Consider the following 16,748-nt stretch of genomic DNA (forward strand, 5'->3'; position numbering starts at 1 on the left):
CACCCAGATGCCCCTGTGGACATATTTTTAAGCAGAAGAAAACGTGCTGTTACACAGGGAAAGATTGAAATTAAGTCAAAGAATGGGTATGACAGAGGAAATAATCTGTTCAAAGAGACCCAATGGAATAAGAAAACATGAACAAGTTGAGCAGTTAGCCTTAATAAGGCCATTTCACCCTTTACTCTATTTAACCCAGGGTAAAGGAGTAGAAAATGGAAGGAGATATCTAATATAAGAAAGAGAAAAAAGGGAGTTCATGATGAATGGCCTCAATTTTCTCTGTAAATATTAGACAAGGTTCTCAGATGAGAGAGCAGGGAGAGGGGAGCCATGGGATATTTGAAGAAAGATGGGAAGGTTTGGAAAAGTCTCTGTGGAGAGTGAGATAATGAAATTATAAGAGAGGTAAAGTGGGATTGCCTAGCAGCAGTGAGGGTTCAGTTAAAGTTGTTTAACAAAACTGTAGTGGATTCAGTCAAAATGATTACATGATTTTCTCTACTTTTGTTCAATAGTACATGCTTAGGGACAAAGATAATGAATATTGGTAGGGATCCAAGACAAGTTTGGCTAGGCATAATCTAGAATACAATAATAAGGAGGCTAGACATTCAAGAAGAATATAATATATAGTTGAATTAGTTCACCAAGGGATCAAAAGAAGAAAGAGTGGTTTGTATAGGAGAGATGGCCTGGGGTCAGGAGATTGGAGGTTATAATGTGGACAAAGTCAAGTTTGGAAGGGAAGACAGAAAAGTTGGCCATCTTTGTGTCTGGCTAAGGCAAAATAGAGGAGTAGTTAATGGAAAATGAACAGTCTGAGGGACTGAGTAACTAGGATATTAAGGGAGTTGATGTCACATAGTGTAAAGGCAGGAGTTGGAGAGAAAAAGTGTGAGCCAGATAAACTAAGTCAGATTTTTAAGACCTTCCACAATCTGGCTTTATTCTCCCAATAAACTGTAAGATGAAGGCAGGAACTATTTTAACTTTGTCTTTGTATTCCCAACACTTAATATAGTCCCTGGCATATAGTGGGAGTTCAATAAATTCCTCTAAAGTTGAATTGAATTGTGATCATTCACACATCCTCTAGTCTCTCTTTTACCACCCTGCAGCCATCACAGTAGAAACAGCAATGGAGCTACACAGGACTTAGAAACTGTATTTTTATCTCTTTCATGAGTTGCCCAGCCAAAGGAATCCATTGACCATTCTGCTGGTTTTGAGCCTTTCCATACTTAGCTAAGCTAGTATTAAATCATTCTGAATGCTTACTATGTACCAAGCACTGTGCTAAGCTCTGGTTGACATGAAGAAATGCAAAAACACTCTTTAGACTCAATTTCATTCTAATGAAGTAGATAACATAAAATCCACTGTGTAGACATAAAATACATATGGTGTAAATGGAGGTGATCCCAGAAGCAGAGTATGGAGGGGAGGTAGATGAAAAAAGATTTCTTACAAGTGAACTGAGTCTTGAGAGAAGGCAGGAAAGCCAAGAGGTGAGTGTGAAACAGGAGAGGATTCCAAGCATGGGAGTGAGGAGATGAGAGTGCTACATGTGGGGACACAAAAGGCCAGTGTCACTTGCTGGCCACAAAGACAGTCTTGTAGAAGGTAGTCCATAAACATATGTGCAGCTCTAAAAGTTGTTACCACTGGTGATCACAGTGTTCATTGGTGTCCCTGAATTTTGTAAGGCAATAGCTATAGCCATGATGAGACTGATGACCAGAGAAGGAGAAGACCTGTCCAATGTCTTACTACAGTTAGCCAACACAGTTCACCACTTGAATAAAGTTTTCAGTCTTTCCAGCTTAGCAACAGCAGATGAGTGTGAATTCCATTAGTATAGACTGCCTGAAACCAAGATATCCTATATGCCATAAGGAATTGCCAAGTAGGACCTTGGTGGAGATTTTTAAGACCAAGAAGTAAATTTGGTCTCAAGATTTGACTGGGGGCTGGGAGGCATCTAGATGGCTCAGTGGATTGAGAATCAGTCCTAGAGATGGTAGGTCCTAGGTTCAAATTGAGCTGCATGTATTTCCTAGGTGTTTAACCCTGGGTAAATTACCTAACCCCCACTGCCTAGCCCCGGATGCTCCTTTACCTTGAAACCATTACGCAGTATTGGTTCCAAGTCAGAAGATAAGGGTTTTAAAAAATAGATCTGAAGGGATGATACACTCTACAAATTGAAGATGCCAGCACAAAGAATTCTTCAGTCTTGGAGTCACCTGGAGAGTTTTTTCCTCCCATTTACCTATTCAGTATTCAGTTATTTCAACTTCACCCACAGAGTAAGTATCATACAGCCACAGTAGGAGAAGCACTGACATTAAAGTTCTGTGCACCATGACAAGTTGAACTTTTTACGTAGCACTCCCTAAAATATACAAAGAAGCTATTGAAGCTCTTTCTAGTCACTTTCAATAAGCTTTCTTCTAAACAAAAATTATTTAAGGAAGCTTTTACATTGTTTGCCATTACTTAAGAGTTGTAAAAGGAGTTGGAAGATGGAACTAGAACACACAAGCATATTTCAGTGACTCCCAAGAATTTTGGTTCAAGTCCAGTTAAAAAAATTCCCAGCAAAGACCAGGCTGATTTCAGATGTTCTCTAAGCTAGTCTGACAACCTTGCTCATCCTTCATTTTCCTCAACACTCACTGTGCCCAGACTGATGCCAAGAACAAACGTCTCTTCTAAGTCTTGTAAATCATCCCCTTGCACGCAAGCAGCCTAACCACCGCTGTTGTTTTTCATACGCAGAAGCAATCTCATCCAAAGAAATGGCCTCCTCATCAGCTTTCATCTTCACATACTGCACAGACAAGCAAGCCAGTCACCCTATGACATCCCTGTCCCTGTGCCTTGCTATGCATGGCATTCTCCTGTCAGAAGCTGTGTGGATTTGAGGAAAACAGAGAAATGCAATCTGACAGATGTATGCTGGTTGTACCTCAGTGTCACTGATCACTGTCGTTGCTCCATCTGTTCTTAAGTCAGGGAATAGTCAGGGGAATAGCTTAAGTTCCCTTTCACCAGAAGAAACCTCCTATGAGAAAGGGACAGAATACAAGCAGTCGCAAAGTCACTTATTTCCCTCAAACTAAAGTGGAAAAGCACATTTAGCAACATGTGGTCCCATTTTTTTTAGGAAGAACGAACCCTACCAAGCTTTTCCATCTCAAATTCTGGCTCTAGAACAGGAGTTCTTAACCTTTTTTGTATCATGGATCCTTTTGGCAGTCTGGTGAAACATAATGGACCCTTTACAGAATGATGTTTTTTAAATGCATAAAATAAAATGTCGGGGGTTACAAAAGAAAGCAATTAGTAGAGTTTCTGAAATTCAAGTCCATTATAAAATCATATTTTAAATTATTATTAAATCATTGTTATATTGAGTTATATTAGAATATTATATTTTATATTAAATTATTATGTTATATTATATAATAATATAAATCATAAAATAGTTGTATAAAAATAAGATCATGGACACCAATTTAAAAACCTCTGCATTTAGACAGTGACAGAGAATTAGAAAATCTTCACCAAATAGAACAACTAAGAAGAACCTGTTATCAGGAAGACATCAGGCAGAGCTTCTAAGAAAAGGCTCCACTTGCCAATAGATTCACAAGATGGAGAAGACTTCATAAACACCACAACCAAGTAATTCCATCCCTAGGGTCATTTTCTAATATAAATAGAGCACCCTGACTAATTAGTTACTCAAAAATTCAGTGAAATTTGAGGAGGAAGGAAATAACTCCCCAAATCATAGCTCAAGCCCCCATTCTATGTCTCACTCAATTGCTATATATACCAAAGACATAAATACAACTGCAAAAGAATCTGAGTAAAACATGAAATCATACAGATAATGAGGTCAGTTAAGTAGGAAAGCATTCTCTATATCTACACACAAAGGGGTTCTTGGCTTCAAGTGAATTATAGTCTCATAGATAGAGAGCAGAAAGAAGCTAAGAGGTTCTTTATCAAAATACCTCATTTGTCATTAGGAAACTGAAGCCAAAGAGATCAAGTGACTTGCCCAAAGTCAACAAGTAATAGGTAGCAAAACCAGGATTCGAGGTCCTGGGACTCTTAACTTCAACCCTCTTTCCAATGTACCAAGAAACCTTAAATCTATCCTATGAGGGGGAGCTAAAATCTAATTATCTTTTCATCTCTCTAACTCCTCAACATAGTTGAAGGACATAATCATTTATTCATAGTCATTTTGTACACTGCCTAAGGGAGGCTAAGAGAGGATTTAGCACATAGTGAAGTCTCCTCTCTCCTCAGTTCTACTGTCATCAAGGTCATAGTCCAGATGGAACACCAGGATTCAGAATGCCAGACCACCAACCCAGGTGATCATCCTTTCTCCTTCTTTCCCAGTCATAGTTCTACATCTTGCCACTGCCATTTGCTTGAACCTTTGAACCTCTTTCTAATTAGGTCTCCCACTTTCTAGAATTTCTGTACCAGAAAAAAAAAAAAGTCTATAGGAAAGATACATCAAATGCAATGTGCCATAAGATGAAAGAGAAAACTAGATTTGCCTTACTGCAAATCTCATGGGTGAAATGCTTTGCTTATAGGAAAAGTTCAATAAACTTTTACTGAAGGATGGGAAGGAAGGAAAAAGGAAGAGTCATAGGAAAGAAATGGGAGGGGGAAGGGAAAAAAAAGAAAGTAAGAAAGAAGGGAGGAATGAAAGGCTACCAGCATTCATTAAGTGAGGACAAATGCCAAACTACTTTACAAATATCATCTCAAGATCCTCAGAACAACCCCAGAAAGAAGTACTATTATTATCTCCATTTTAGAGTTGAAGACACTCAGACAAACTTAGGTTCTGTGACTTGCCCAGGGTCACACAGCTGATAAGAATCTGAAGCTGCATTTGAACTCAAGTCTTCCTGAACCCAGGCCCAATACCCTGACTACAGACTCACTTAGCATCTATAAGGAATAAAGAAATGAACAAATAAAGGAAAGAAGGAAAGGAAGGAAAAGAAAGAAAATGAAGGAGAAAATAAAAGGAGAGAAATTTGAACTTAAACCTAAGGAAGCCTGTATTACAATCTTTCCCAAAATTGAGTGATGAGTGAGGATTGGAATCATCAGTTCTTCTTTTTACTCTTTTTTCATACTTTCTGGTCACCAAGGCCAGCCTTTATAATTCTATGATTTTTGTTGGTGAACCTATTGCACATGAGCCAGAGGGGGCTGCTCTCTTCCCCCTCTCTCCCTCGCCAGAGGACATTTTTTTCACATCACCAACCCCTCTGCCCAGTAGCCTGAAGGGAGTGCTTCTTCCTCTCTTCTCTGCCTGAGGTAAGGAGGTAGCTCATATGTGGCATGAGGGTACAATTTGGGCACTGTCTCCAAAAGGTTTGCCATCACTCTTCTTTGATGTCATGACATAAAACTCAGCTCTCGTTTTTAATCTCTTCCTAAGAGAGTATATATAAAAGATCAAGAAACTAAAAAATAGTTTTGAACAATCCGTTTTTCTGAGCTCTGGAAGAATTGTTTGCAAGTTCTCTTAAAAGTGCTACAAAATATCTAAGTTCGTTGCCATCCACATCTTTATGGCTTCCTTTTTTTAAAATATGTAAGATAAAAAGCACATCACCTCCACAGTTGATTAAATGCATATTCAGGTTACTTCCAGAGGATTCTGAATCCAAAGGGGCTTTATGGATCAAATTCCATTCCAATGAACTTTGAAGATTTCAAAAATTTCACTGGTAATTTTTTTTTGCAGCCTGGAGCTGACAGCTGGGGATCCATTCTTCTGGTTTGCAGCCAAAGCTTATCTTAACTCAGCCCCCCAAAATATACCTACCAAGACCATTTCGCAGTCTGCAAAAACCTCCTAGCCACAGTACAGAATGTATTTCCTTCTGACATCACCGGTTCAATTCTTTTTAAATGAGAGCAAACACATTTAGGCATTTTCATTAACTGCTAAATCTTGTGGACTTTATCCAGTCCCCATTCTCCCACTCCTCAATTTTTCTAAAGTTTTTGAAACTATTAACCATGTCCTCCCTTTGTATATCATATATATAAAGTTAGTCATTGCTAGTGGGCTCAAACTGGAGTCAAGAAAACATTAGACTGAATCCAGCCTTGGACATTTACTGGCTATGTGACCCTTGACAAATCACTTAATTGCTATCTCCCTCAGTTTCCTTATCTATAAAATGAGGATAATAATAACATCTACTTCCCAGAGGTGTTATAAGGATAAAAGGAGATAGCATTTTTAGAGCACTTTGGGTTTTTGTTTGGTTTTTACATTTCATTTTCACTTTATCTTTCTTCTCGATTACATGCAAATAAAATTTTTATATTGATTTTTTTTAATTTATGATTCCAAGTTTTCTCCATTCTTCCTTTTTCTTTCTCAAGGAGGCAAGTCTTTTGATATGGATTATACATGTACAACCATGCAAAAAAAAATTCCATGTTTGCCATGTTGCAAAAAAAACACAGACCTAAAATAATAAAGTAAAAAAATGTAAAACATTTTATAAACCTTAAAGTGCTCTACAAATTCTAATTCTTCTTATCATCATCATCATCATCATCATCATCGTTATTATCCAGAAGAGTTACCCTTGTCTTTTATGACAGTGCTTTCTCCTAGTTCTCCCTCTACATGTCTGATCACTCTTGCTCATTGTCCTTTGCTGGTTCCTGATCCCTTCTTTCCCTCTAACTTTACCAAATCTCTGTCCTGGACCTTCTTTTTTTCTCTACATAGTTCCATGAATTCAAAGATCTTCCATTTGCAGATGATTTAAAATTCTAGATATTGACCTCAATCTCTCCCCTAAATTCTAGTCTACATCACCAATTCCTGTTGGACACCTTTACCTAGATGCATTATAGTCATCTATAACTCAACAAGTCTGAAACTGGACTCATAGTCTTCCCTATTAACATGCTCACCCCATAATCCCCCCAAAAAAACCTGATTCCCTTGCTGGGGGGTGGGGTTCCATGACACTGTCAATGACCCAAGTTTACAACTTCTGTCATCCTTGACTCTTCCTTCTTCATCATGCCCCATATGTAAGTAGTTTCTTTCTCCACAACAAATCTCACATCCCTGCCCTTCTCTCCATTAATATGACCACTAACCAAAAGCAAGAGAAAAAAAAAAAGCATGAAAGTAGCCCTGAAAACAAGTTGGCAAGCCCTCTATCAGAAGAACCCCTGCCACTCAGCTCCAAGAAGCCGTCGCACACAAAGTGGCCACATCCCCAAGAAAACCTCAAATGAGGTCACAGAGTCAGACAAAATTGAAACAACTGAACAGCAGTTTGACCCTGTCACTTCCCTGATCAGAAACCTTTAGTAGCTTTATGGTTGCTGAGCAGAAAAGTCAGTCTTTAGTTTAATATTTAGCCCTTTCCACAATCTGATTCCCATGTGTTTTCTTTTGTTTTAGTCCCCTTCAGAAGCTCTATTTCCATCCAATAAGGACTAATAACTAGACTCAACATTCCATTCCTGTTTCCATGGAGTCTCGTAAGCCATTGTCCTATGCAGAGAATATAATACTCTCCTCATCTCTGTATCCCAGAATCCTTACCTTCAGTCAAGGTCATCTCACTTGCCATCTTCTCTGTGAAGTCTTCCAGGCTCCCCCAACTATTAGTCTTCTCTCTCTCCTCAAATTACTTGGTATTTTTTATCAGTACATTCTAATTCCTACCCTCACCCCTGCTTTAAGGTAGTACAAGAGGTTGTTTCTTTTTTGTGTTTGTGTCCCCAGGGCCTTCCCAGTATGGTGTCCTAGCAGATATTAAGTACTTAAGTGTTTGTTGAATCAAATTTAATGTACATAAACAAAGAATTTGAGAAACACTAAGCCAGGCCACAAACCCAGCTCTGAATTCATGTGAAAATGACCCATCCTCCTTGCATTCTTTTGTTGTAGGGGAATCTGGTTGTAGCAGAATTTGTTTATACTGTCACTTGAAACAAGCAGGCTGTAGGCTGGCACTTGGATATATTTTTGCTACCAAAGAACTTTGTGCCATCACAGGTTTTGTTGTGGGATACGATCTGCACATGGAAGGTAAAATAGTGAAAAATCATGAGGACAGAATTGGAATATGCTTACATTATTCTCCATCCAAGTCTGAGTGTAAGGGTAGAGAATTACAACAGAAATAAAGAGGACAAAAATTAAAACTGGATTGATGAGAGACAGGTAGCTCATGGATAGAGAGCCAGGTCTAGAGATAGGAGGTCCTGGATTCAAATCTGGCCTCATATACTTTGTAGATATGATCCCTTGAGAAAGTCATTTAACCCCAATTGCTTAGCCCTTACCACTCTTCTGCCTTGAAACCTACATTTAGTATCACTTCTAAGACAGAAGGTAAGGGTTTTTAAAAAATGAATTTATGAATGACCACTGGTAACCTCTATGTACCTCAGTTTCCTCAACTGTAAAATGGGGATAATAATAGTACCTACCTCCCATGGTTATTGTGAGGATATAATGAAATAACATTTTTAAAGCACTTGGGACAGTGTCTGACACTTAATAGGTATAATATATGTACTAGTGGCTATTATTATTATTTCCATAAAAGAGCATTTTCTCTTGCCCCTCAGCTATCACCATTATAATTCAGTTAATATCTCCACTAAACTACAACATCGCGAAATCACAAATTCTCAGAGTTCCGGGATTCTTTCATAAGTTCTTTATGAGTATGTGCTGGTAAATGTTTAACTACCAACTCTGGCATGGCAGAGAAAAGTGGGAGAGGGAAACCTATTTATACAATCTCTTTAAGAAAAAAAAAATTCTTACCTTCTCTCTTAAGATCAATATTGATTTTAAGGGAGAAGAGTGGTAAGGGCTATGCAATGGGGATTAAGTGACTTGCCCAGGGTCACACAGCAAGGAAGCGTCTGATGCCAGTTCAGGTCTTCCTGACTCCAGGATCAGTACTCTATCCACTGAGTCATCTAGCAGCTCCATTAATAGTTTAAAGTCTTCCAAAGAAGACCTTCAAGAGAGTGGAAAGATAAAGATCACTAATTTCATCACTGGGCAATCACTCACAAGACTGGGAATAAGACTTTAGAGTAATAGCATTTTCCGATGGAAGTGACTGTAGAGATGCCCTTACTTTGTAGATGAGGAGCCTGGGGGAAACTGAGGAAGATGAAATGATTCCTAGAAATACACAACAGGTCCTAAATTTTCTTGCCTCCTAAACAGTGTTGAAATGAAGGGTTTATTTTTAATTCAGACTTTCCAGCCATTGATCAGTCAATTAAATGATTATCGAGCATCTAATGTGTTCAATATATTGCATTAAGTATAATAGAGGTTGCAAAGAAGTGTAAGACATGGACTCCTGCCTTCAAGGAGATTATAATCTGTGTGGAAAATTAGGAAATACCCATATAGTGAGATACCAAACAAGAAATTAGGAAGTAAATAATGCTATGGGGTGGCTAGGTGGTACAGCTCATAGAGTGATCTTAGATACTTACTAGCTGCATGGCCCTGAGCAAGTCACTTTACTCTGTTTGGCTCAGTTTCCTCCTGTGTAAAATGGACTGGAGAAGGAAATGGCAAACCACTTTAGTATCTTTGCCAAGAAAACCCCTAATGAGGTCATGAAGAGTCAGACACAACTGAAATGGCTGGACACAAACAACAAATAATGCCACATTCACTCTATGAACAAATGCCAAGAAACAAACAAAAACAAAACAGATCACTTTGGGACATTGAGATTCAAATCAGGCATTTATGACCATGGGAGTATTGTAGTGGAAAGAGCATTGGACTTGAAGCTCCAGAGTTCTAATCTTGATTCTCTCATTTCCTGTCCAAGTGACCTTGGGCAAATTATTCCTTCACACTGGATCTCAGTTTTCTCAGCCTTAAAGTTAGGGATTTAGACTAGATGACTTCTTATGTCTGTTCCAGCTCTCAAGCTGGGATCTGACAAGGGCTTTGGAAAGGATATTGCAGTTGAACTAACCCTGGAAGGGTGGGTAAGATTTGGACAAGCTGTGATAGTAAGCAAAGACCAAAGAGAGGCAAATTACAGCATGCTAAGAGATAGTGAACAGAACAATATGATTTAGAGCAGAGGAGCCATAATGGGAGATGTGGAGAGGCGAGGAAGGGAGGCTGATCCAGCCAAATACCTGGGTTTATCTAAGGGTTCTAGATTGATTGCTGGAAAGAAAACCATTGAGTTCATTCCCCTCATTTAACAGAGGAGAAAACTGAGTCACAAGAAATGAAGTGACTTGACCAGGGTACAGAGCTAATATGAATCTGAGGCAAAATTTGAACCCTGGTCATCTAAGTCCAGTGACCTACCCACTTCTACCATGAAGCACGATACAACTCAAAACTCCTCTGAAAAGCAACTACTTTTAGCTAAGTATGGGATAACCCAAGAGAAAATATAACTTGGAGCCTGATACCCGCTGATGTCTATTAGAGTAAGAAGGAAAAAGAAAACACAGACCTAGATGGAAGGACAGGGGCTCCTGCACTCAGTGGATTTGAATAAGATTTCACAAAGTTCCCCTTTTACAAAAGGGCAAAGAATGAGGCCTCTTAAGCTTGTGTTAACAAGTAAAAGACCAACTTTCAACACTCTGGTTTTCTCCTGTGGCACCCCTTCCCTCCACAAGCTGAGGCTAGCCAGAGCCTCCCCCTCCCCCCTTGTTTCAACTGATAAAGCCTTCTTTGCCTGCCTGCCTGCCTGCCTGCCTGCCTGCCTTTCCCCATCCCACTCCCACCCCCATCCCTTCGTGGAGTTCCTTTTATAATCACTCAACATTCTACCAGAATCAACTTGTGTTATGCCAACAGCAGGCAGCTTACAGGGGGAGGAGGGAGCCTTTGAGTGCTAGCAATGTCAGGAGAGGAATGCTTGTATTCTGCAACTCGTGACTCTGCCAGATGCTAAATACAGAAGTGAGAAAGAGAAGTAATGCCTTGCTGTCTGTCTAGTGTGCCAAAAAAGATATGGGCCACTGAATGTGTGTGTGTGTGTGTGTGTGTGTGTGTGTGAGAGAGAGAGAGACAGAGAGAGACAGAGACAGAGACAGAGACAGAGACAGAGACAGAGAGACAGAGAGAGAGACAGAGACAGAGAGACAGAGAGAGAGACAGAGACAGAGACAGAGAGACAGAGACAGAGACAGAGACAGAGACAGAGACAGAGACAGAGACAGAGACAGAGACAGGGACAGACAGACAGACGGAGACGGACAGAGACAGAGAGAAAGACAGAGACGGAGACAGAGACAGAGAAGACAGAGAGACAGAGAGAGACAGAGAGACAGACAGAGATGGAGACAGAGACAGAGAGATACAGAGACAGAGAAAAAGAGAGAGAGAGAGACAGAGACAGAGAGAGACAGAGAGAGAGAAAGAGGAGAGAGGGCAAGAGAGAGAGAGAGAGAGAGAGAGAGAGAGAGAGAGAGAGAGAGAGAGAGAGAGAGAGAGAGAGAGGAGGGAGGGGGAAAGAGAAAAATGGGGGGAGACAGAGACAAAGAGAGACAGAGGGAGGGAGGGAAAGAAGGAGGGAGAAGAAGAAGAAGAGGGAGAGAGAGAGAGAGAGAGGGAGAGGGAGAGAGGATGGAAGCATAGAAAATATGTTCATGGGGGAAAAGACATTGCTTTCTAACAAAGAAATAACAAATATAACCCTACCACAAGAGTAGGAGCCCTACATTTTTACTTAGTTGGAAATAGTTTTGAAAACTGAAATTAGATTAGAATATATAATATATAGGGGGCAGCTAGGTAGCTCAGTGGATTGAGAGCCAGGACTAAAAATGGGAGGTCCTGGGTTCAAATTTGTACTCGGACACTTCCCAACTATGTAACCCAGGGCAAGTCACTTAACCCCCATTGCTCTTACTATTTTTCTGCCTTGGAACCAATACATAGTATCAATTCTAAGAAGATAGGGGTTAAAAAAAAAATACAAAATGTATAAAACTAAGCATCTACTCATAGCTGTTAACCATACTACCCAAAACATGATAGGGATAATCTTTCTGTCTAGGTTAAAGTAGGCACCAGAAGACTTTGGGTTTAAATTGTGGCTCTGCTACTTTCTCCCCATGTAAGATTGGTCAGGCCAGCTTAATCTTTCTGAGCCTTAATTTCCTAATCTACAAAATGGGAAGCATAGGGAGTGTGGGCTAGATGATCTTCAGGGTATCTTCCAACTCTTAAGTTATGAATCTATGATCCTGTGGACCAAGAAAATCAGGCTCAGGAAACCCAGGACTTCTCAGAAGCAAGCTTATATCCTGATGGCACCTTAGGGTTCATCAGACCTTGATTTACTTTTCACTTTGTTTTCAATCGAGTTACAGTTTCAGGGACTGTTCTACAGCTTCAGGATAGTGAAAATAAAGAGACAAAACACAGATTTCTACTCTAGATCTCTTACTTACCTTGGACAAATCACCAAATTCTCCGTGTTTCCATTTTTCTCCTCCATAAAATGAGGGTAATAATATTTGCACTACCTATTTCTCAAGGTAAATTGGGAGTTAAACACTATAAACCTAAAAGTACTTCCTAAATGTAAACTATTATTATAATTGATTTTCTTTTCCTGGCTCCTGCTGGATGTCTGAATAGAAGAGAAAATATCTGAACACCGAGTAACAATCCTGAATAGAAAATACCAAGACTAATGTCAATTCAGTTGGGGCCTCCTTCTCTCCTCTCTCAGTTAAAAGTCCAGCTGCAACCTCTTCCAGAGGTATAGGTTCCTGTTTCAGCCAAACAGGATGCAAGAACATTACTAGGTGCTGCTTGTGTTGTCTACCACAGACCTACTAAGTATAATGGAAACACAATTCTATAATCTAGTCATATATTGTTTTCTTTTGTATTCAAAGCGGATGCTGCTAGCATTTCCAGTAGCATTTTTCTCACTGTCAGCAGAATTTTCATTGTTTATGGTGTGGACCATATTACAGATGCATATAAAATCCCTGGGTGGCAGGAGCAGAGGGCCAGCAGATTAAGAATTCAATCTGAATTCACAGATGATAACTACCATCCCATTCTTAAGAGGAAGCATTAAGGCTTGAGAAGACTTGAAGAAGTAAAGAGGTCACCAAAATGGAGATGGGAATTAAATTATTAATTATAATAAAAATTTAAATTTAATTTAAATTTAATTTGTTAGCTTTAATTAAATTATTATAATAATTCATTTAAAATATTAAATTAGTATTGTTTAAAATAGATTTCTTATTAGTATGCTCAAAAAGCCAAAAGTTAATGGACTTAAAGCTGGAAGGAATCTCAGAAGTTAAAGTCAAATCAAGTCAACAATCATTAAGTGCCTACTATGTGCCCTTGTGCTAAGTGATGGAATACAAAGAAATGAAAAATAGTCCTTTCCCCTAGAATCTCATGATTTTGATCAGGGAAAAAAAAACAGGCAAACAACGATGTATAAACAAAATATACACATGTATATAATGAACTGGAAATAATCATAGAAGGGAAGGCTCTAGTATTGAAGGGAATGAGAAAGGCTAGCTGTAGAGGATAGGGTTTTTGTTAAGAGTTGAAAGAAGCCAGGGAAGCCCAGAGGAAGAGATGAAGGAGGAGAGAATTCCAGGCATAGGAGACAACCAGTGAAAATGCTCTGAGTTGGAGCTGGGGCATCTTGTTCAGGAGGAGCCAATGTAACTAGATAGTAGAGTCCTTGGAGGAGGGGAATAAGGTATAAAAAGACTGAAAAGCCATGAAGGAGCCAAGTTATGAAGAACATTAAAAGTGACTCATTCGTAAATAAAGTATCTCATCTACAGCTTCCCTTAATAGATGGTTACTCTCTCTGCTTAAAGACATCCATTTGGTGAGGAATGCATTATACCCAAAGGTTTGCCATTAGGAGTTGGCTCTAACTTTTGGCAAATATTCCTTGATGTTGAGCCAAAAATGCTTCCCTAGAACTTCTATCAGTTGGTCCTCTTTCTGGCCTCCAGGGCCTCAGTTCTTCTCTCAAGACTAAACCTGCAGGGCAGCTAGGTAGAACAGTGAATAAAGCACAAAGCCTGGAACAAGAAGTCCTAGGTTCAAATTTGACCTGAGGCACATCCTAGCTCTGTGATCCTGGGGAAGTCACTTAACTCCAACAGCCCAGCCCTTGTTGCTCTTAGAACTGATAATAAGCCAAAAGGTACAGGTTTAAAAAAATTTTTAAAAAGACTAAATCTTCTTGGTTCCTTCATCAGATCTTGATATGACAATGTTGCAAGTCTCTTCTCTATCCAGGTTACCCTCCTCCAGATAGATTCCATGTTGTTAATGTACCTTTAAAATAGAACTCCCGGGACTAATTGTAAATATAATATAAATATAAAGTACAGAGAAACCAGCATTCCCTCACTTTGGCTACCATACTTAGAACCTAAGAATTCCAGTATTCTAATCTGTAATCTCATTAACATGGATGTACCTAACACTGTATAGAGAGCAACCAATCCCATACAATTCCTGCCCATACTCTACCATAAATTCATTACAAGGTACCCATCCAAAGAGCTAAACGTCTTCCTTGAGTTCTTTTGATTTCTCTTGGATACTAGCAAACACACAGAATATCCACTAATTATCCCTTGCTCTTGCCACATGTCCAGCTTCTTTCTTTTTAATCATACATTTCTTTGATGACAGCCTTTACATCACTTCTCCATTATAATTACACTTCATTCCCCTCCATATACTCTATGTTTCAGTGGCACTGGCCTTCTTGCTGTTCTTCTAACATAATACTCCATCTCCTGAGTCCATGCTTTTTCACTCCCTGTCCTTCATCCCTTCTTATCTCTACCTCCTAGCTTCCCAGATTTTCTTTAAGACTCAGTTAAAATCCAACCTTCTATAAGAAACCATGTCCTTCTCCACCCTGCCTCTACTGCTAGTGCCTTCCCCCTGGGATTACCTCCCATTTATGCTAACTAAATCTTGTAGGCATGTAGTAATTTGCATGTTATCCCACCAGACCTATTTTCTCCTAGCTTCTCTAGTGCTATAGAGGGCACTACCCTCTCCCAAGGCCTTCAGTCTCATAACTTAGGAGCCATCTTTGCCTTCTCCTTCTTTCTTACCCTTCCTCCTCATATCCAAGGTGTTTGTCAAGGCTTGTCAATTTTACCTTTGCAAAATCTCTGAACACCCCCCCTTTCTTTCCCCTGACACTGCCACCACTTTGATATAGAACATCAACACGTCACATCTAGACAACCCACCACATCCTGCTTCAAGTCTCTTCCCCACTCCAATCTATCTTCCATTCAGCCACTAAAGATGTCCAACTACGTCAGCCAGTGGTTCCCTATTACCTTCAAGATCAAATACAAAAATCCTTTGTTTGGCATTCAAAGTTTTTCATAATCTAGTCTTCTCCTATCTTTCTGGTCTTTTCATACCCTACTCCTCACCATGGAGCCTTTAATAGCCTTTTGGCTATTCTGTGAATAAGACACTCCATTTCTCATTTGGGGGCATTTTCTCTGACTATCAACCATGTCTGGAATGCTCTCCTTCCTCATCTTCATCCAATTATCTTCCTGGCTTCCTTTAAGTTCTAACCAAACTCCCAAGTTCTACAGGAAGCTTTATCCAACCTCTCTTAATTCTAGTGCCTTCCCTCTATTAATTATTTCCCATTTATCCTGTATATAGCTTGTTTGTATATATTTATTTATTTATTTATTTATTTATTTATTTATTTATTTTCTCCCCCATTAGATTATTAGCTCCTTCAGGGCAAGGACTGCCTCTTCTCTCTTTGTATTCCCAGAGTTTAGTAGAGTACCTGGCACATGGTAAGGTCTTAATAAATGTTTACTGATTCATTGATTCATGTTTTTTATGTAAATTAAGTTAAATCATTTTGAATAATTATGGATCTCATTTAGGAGACTCAGCAATGCTTCCAAGATTATTATTAGTTTTTATTGTTGTTTATTTTTTAGCTGACACAAACCCAATATTGTAGTTCATTAACACCTCCCCAAGCCTTTTTCAAATTAACCCCTTTCAAGCCACATCTTCCATATCTTCTCCTTGCATGGTTCCTTTTTTAAGTTAAGCTACAAGACTTTTCATGTTTCTCCATTAAAGTTCATTTTATTAGCTTAAGTCTATCATTCTGGCTTCTAAGGATATTTTTTGGATCTCAATTCTATCATCCAATGTAACAACTCTCCTTGTTTTGTGTTAACTGAAATTTTATAAGTACGTCAATAATATCTTCTCTCAAATGATTAACTGCTAACCAGACAGGGATAAAAGTAGAATCTGTCAACATTCCACTGCAGGGTGGGAGGAGAGGGAAGGAAGGAAGGAAGGAAGGAAGGAAGGAAGGAAGGAAGGAAGGAAGGAAGGAAGGAAGGAAGGAAGGAAGGAAGGAAGGAAGGAAGGAAGGAAGGAAGGAAGGAAAGATCCTTGATGTCTAGGAACATATATGCTATTAGGGAAGATTTACATATATGAATTTATATATGTATTTATGTATGTATCTGAAATAAATATTATATAAATAGTAATTAAATATAAGGTAGTTGAAAGTGGGGTTACTGGCAATTGGGGGATCAAAAAAAAGCTTCATGGACAAGATAGTACTTTAGCTATATTTTGAAGGAAGTGAGAGATTCTA

At 39.1% G+C, this 16,748-nt stretch overlaps 1 protein-coding gene and 1 long non-coding RNA gene across 3 annotated transcripts in view; one reads left to right on the forward strand and one right to left on the reverse strand.

Annotated features, from left to right (window-relative positions):
* LY86 (lymphocyte antigen 86) overlaps positions 1–16,748 on the forward strand; it is a 145,555-nt gene that overhangs the window by 62,410 nt on the left and 66,397 nt on the right. The window contains exon 1 of one of the 2 annotated variants that reach the window (XM_056823390.1): positions 7,537–7,731. The exons of the other annotated variant lie outside the window; for it this stretch is intronic. Within the exon in view, the coding sequence (XP_056679368.1) occupies positions 7,566–7,731 (166 nt within the window). The 5' untranslated portion in view covers positions 7,537–7,565. Of the gene's footprint in view, positions 1–7,536; positions 7,732–16,748 lie in introns of those variants that run through there. 2 annotated transcript variants of the gene reach the window in all.
* The window catches only part of LOC103105363 (uncharacterized), a 129,882-nt gene that overhangs the window by 4,827 nt on the left and 108,307 nt on the right, over positions 1–16,748 (reverse strand). The gene's annotated exons all lie outside the window — the stretch shown is intronic.

This window comes from Monodelphis domestica, chromosome 3, assembly GCF_027887165.1.
Source record: "Monodelphis domestica isolate mMonDom1 chromosome 3, mMonDom1.pri, whole genome shotgun sequence".
Lineage (NCBI taxonomy): Eukaryota > Metazoa > Chordata > Mammalia > Didelphimorphia > Didelphidae > Monodelphis > Monodelphis domestica.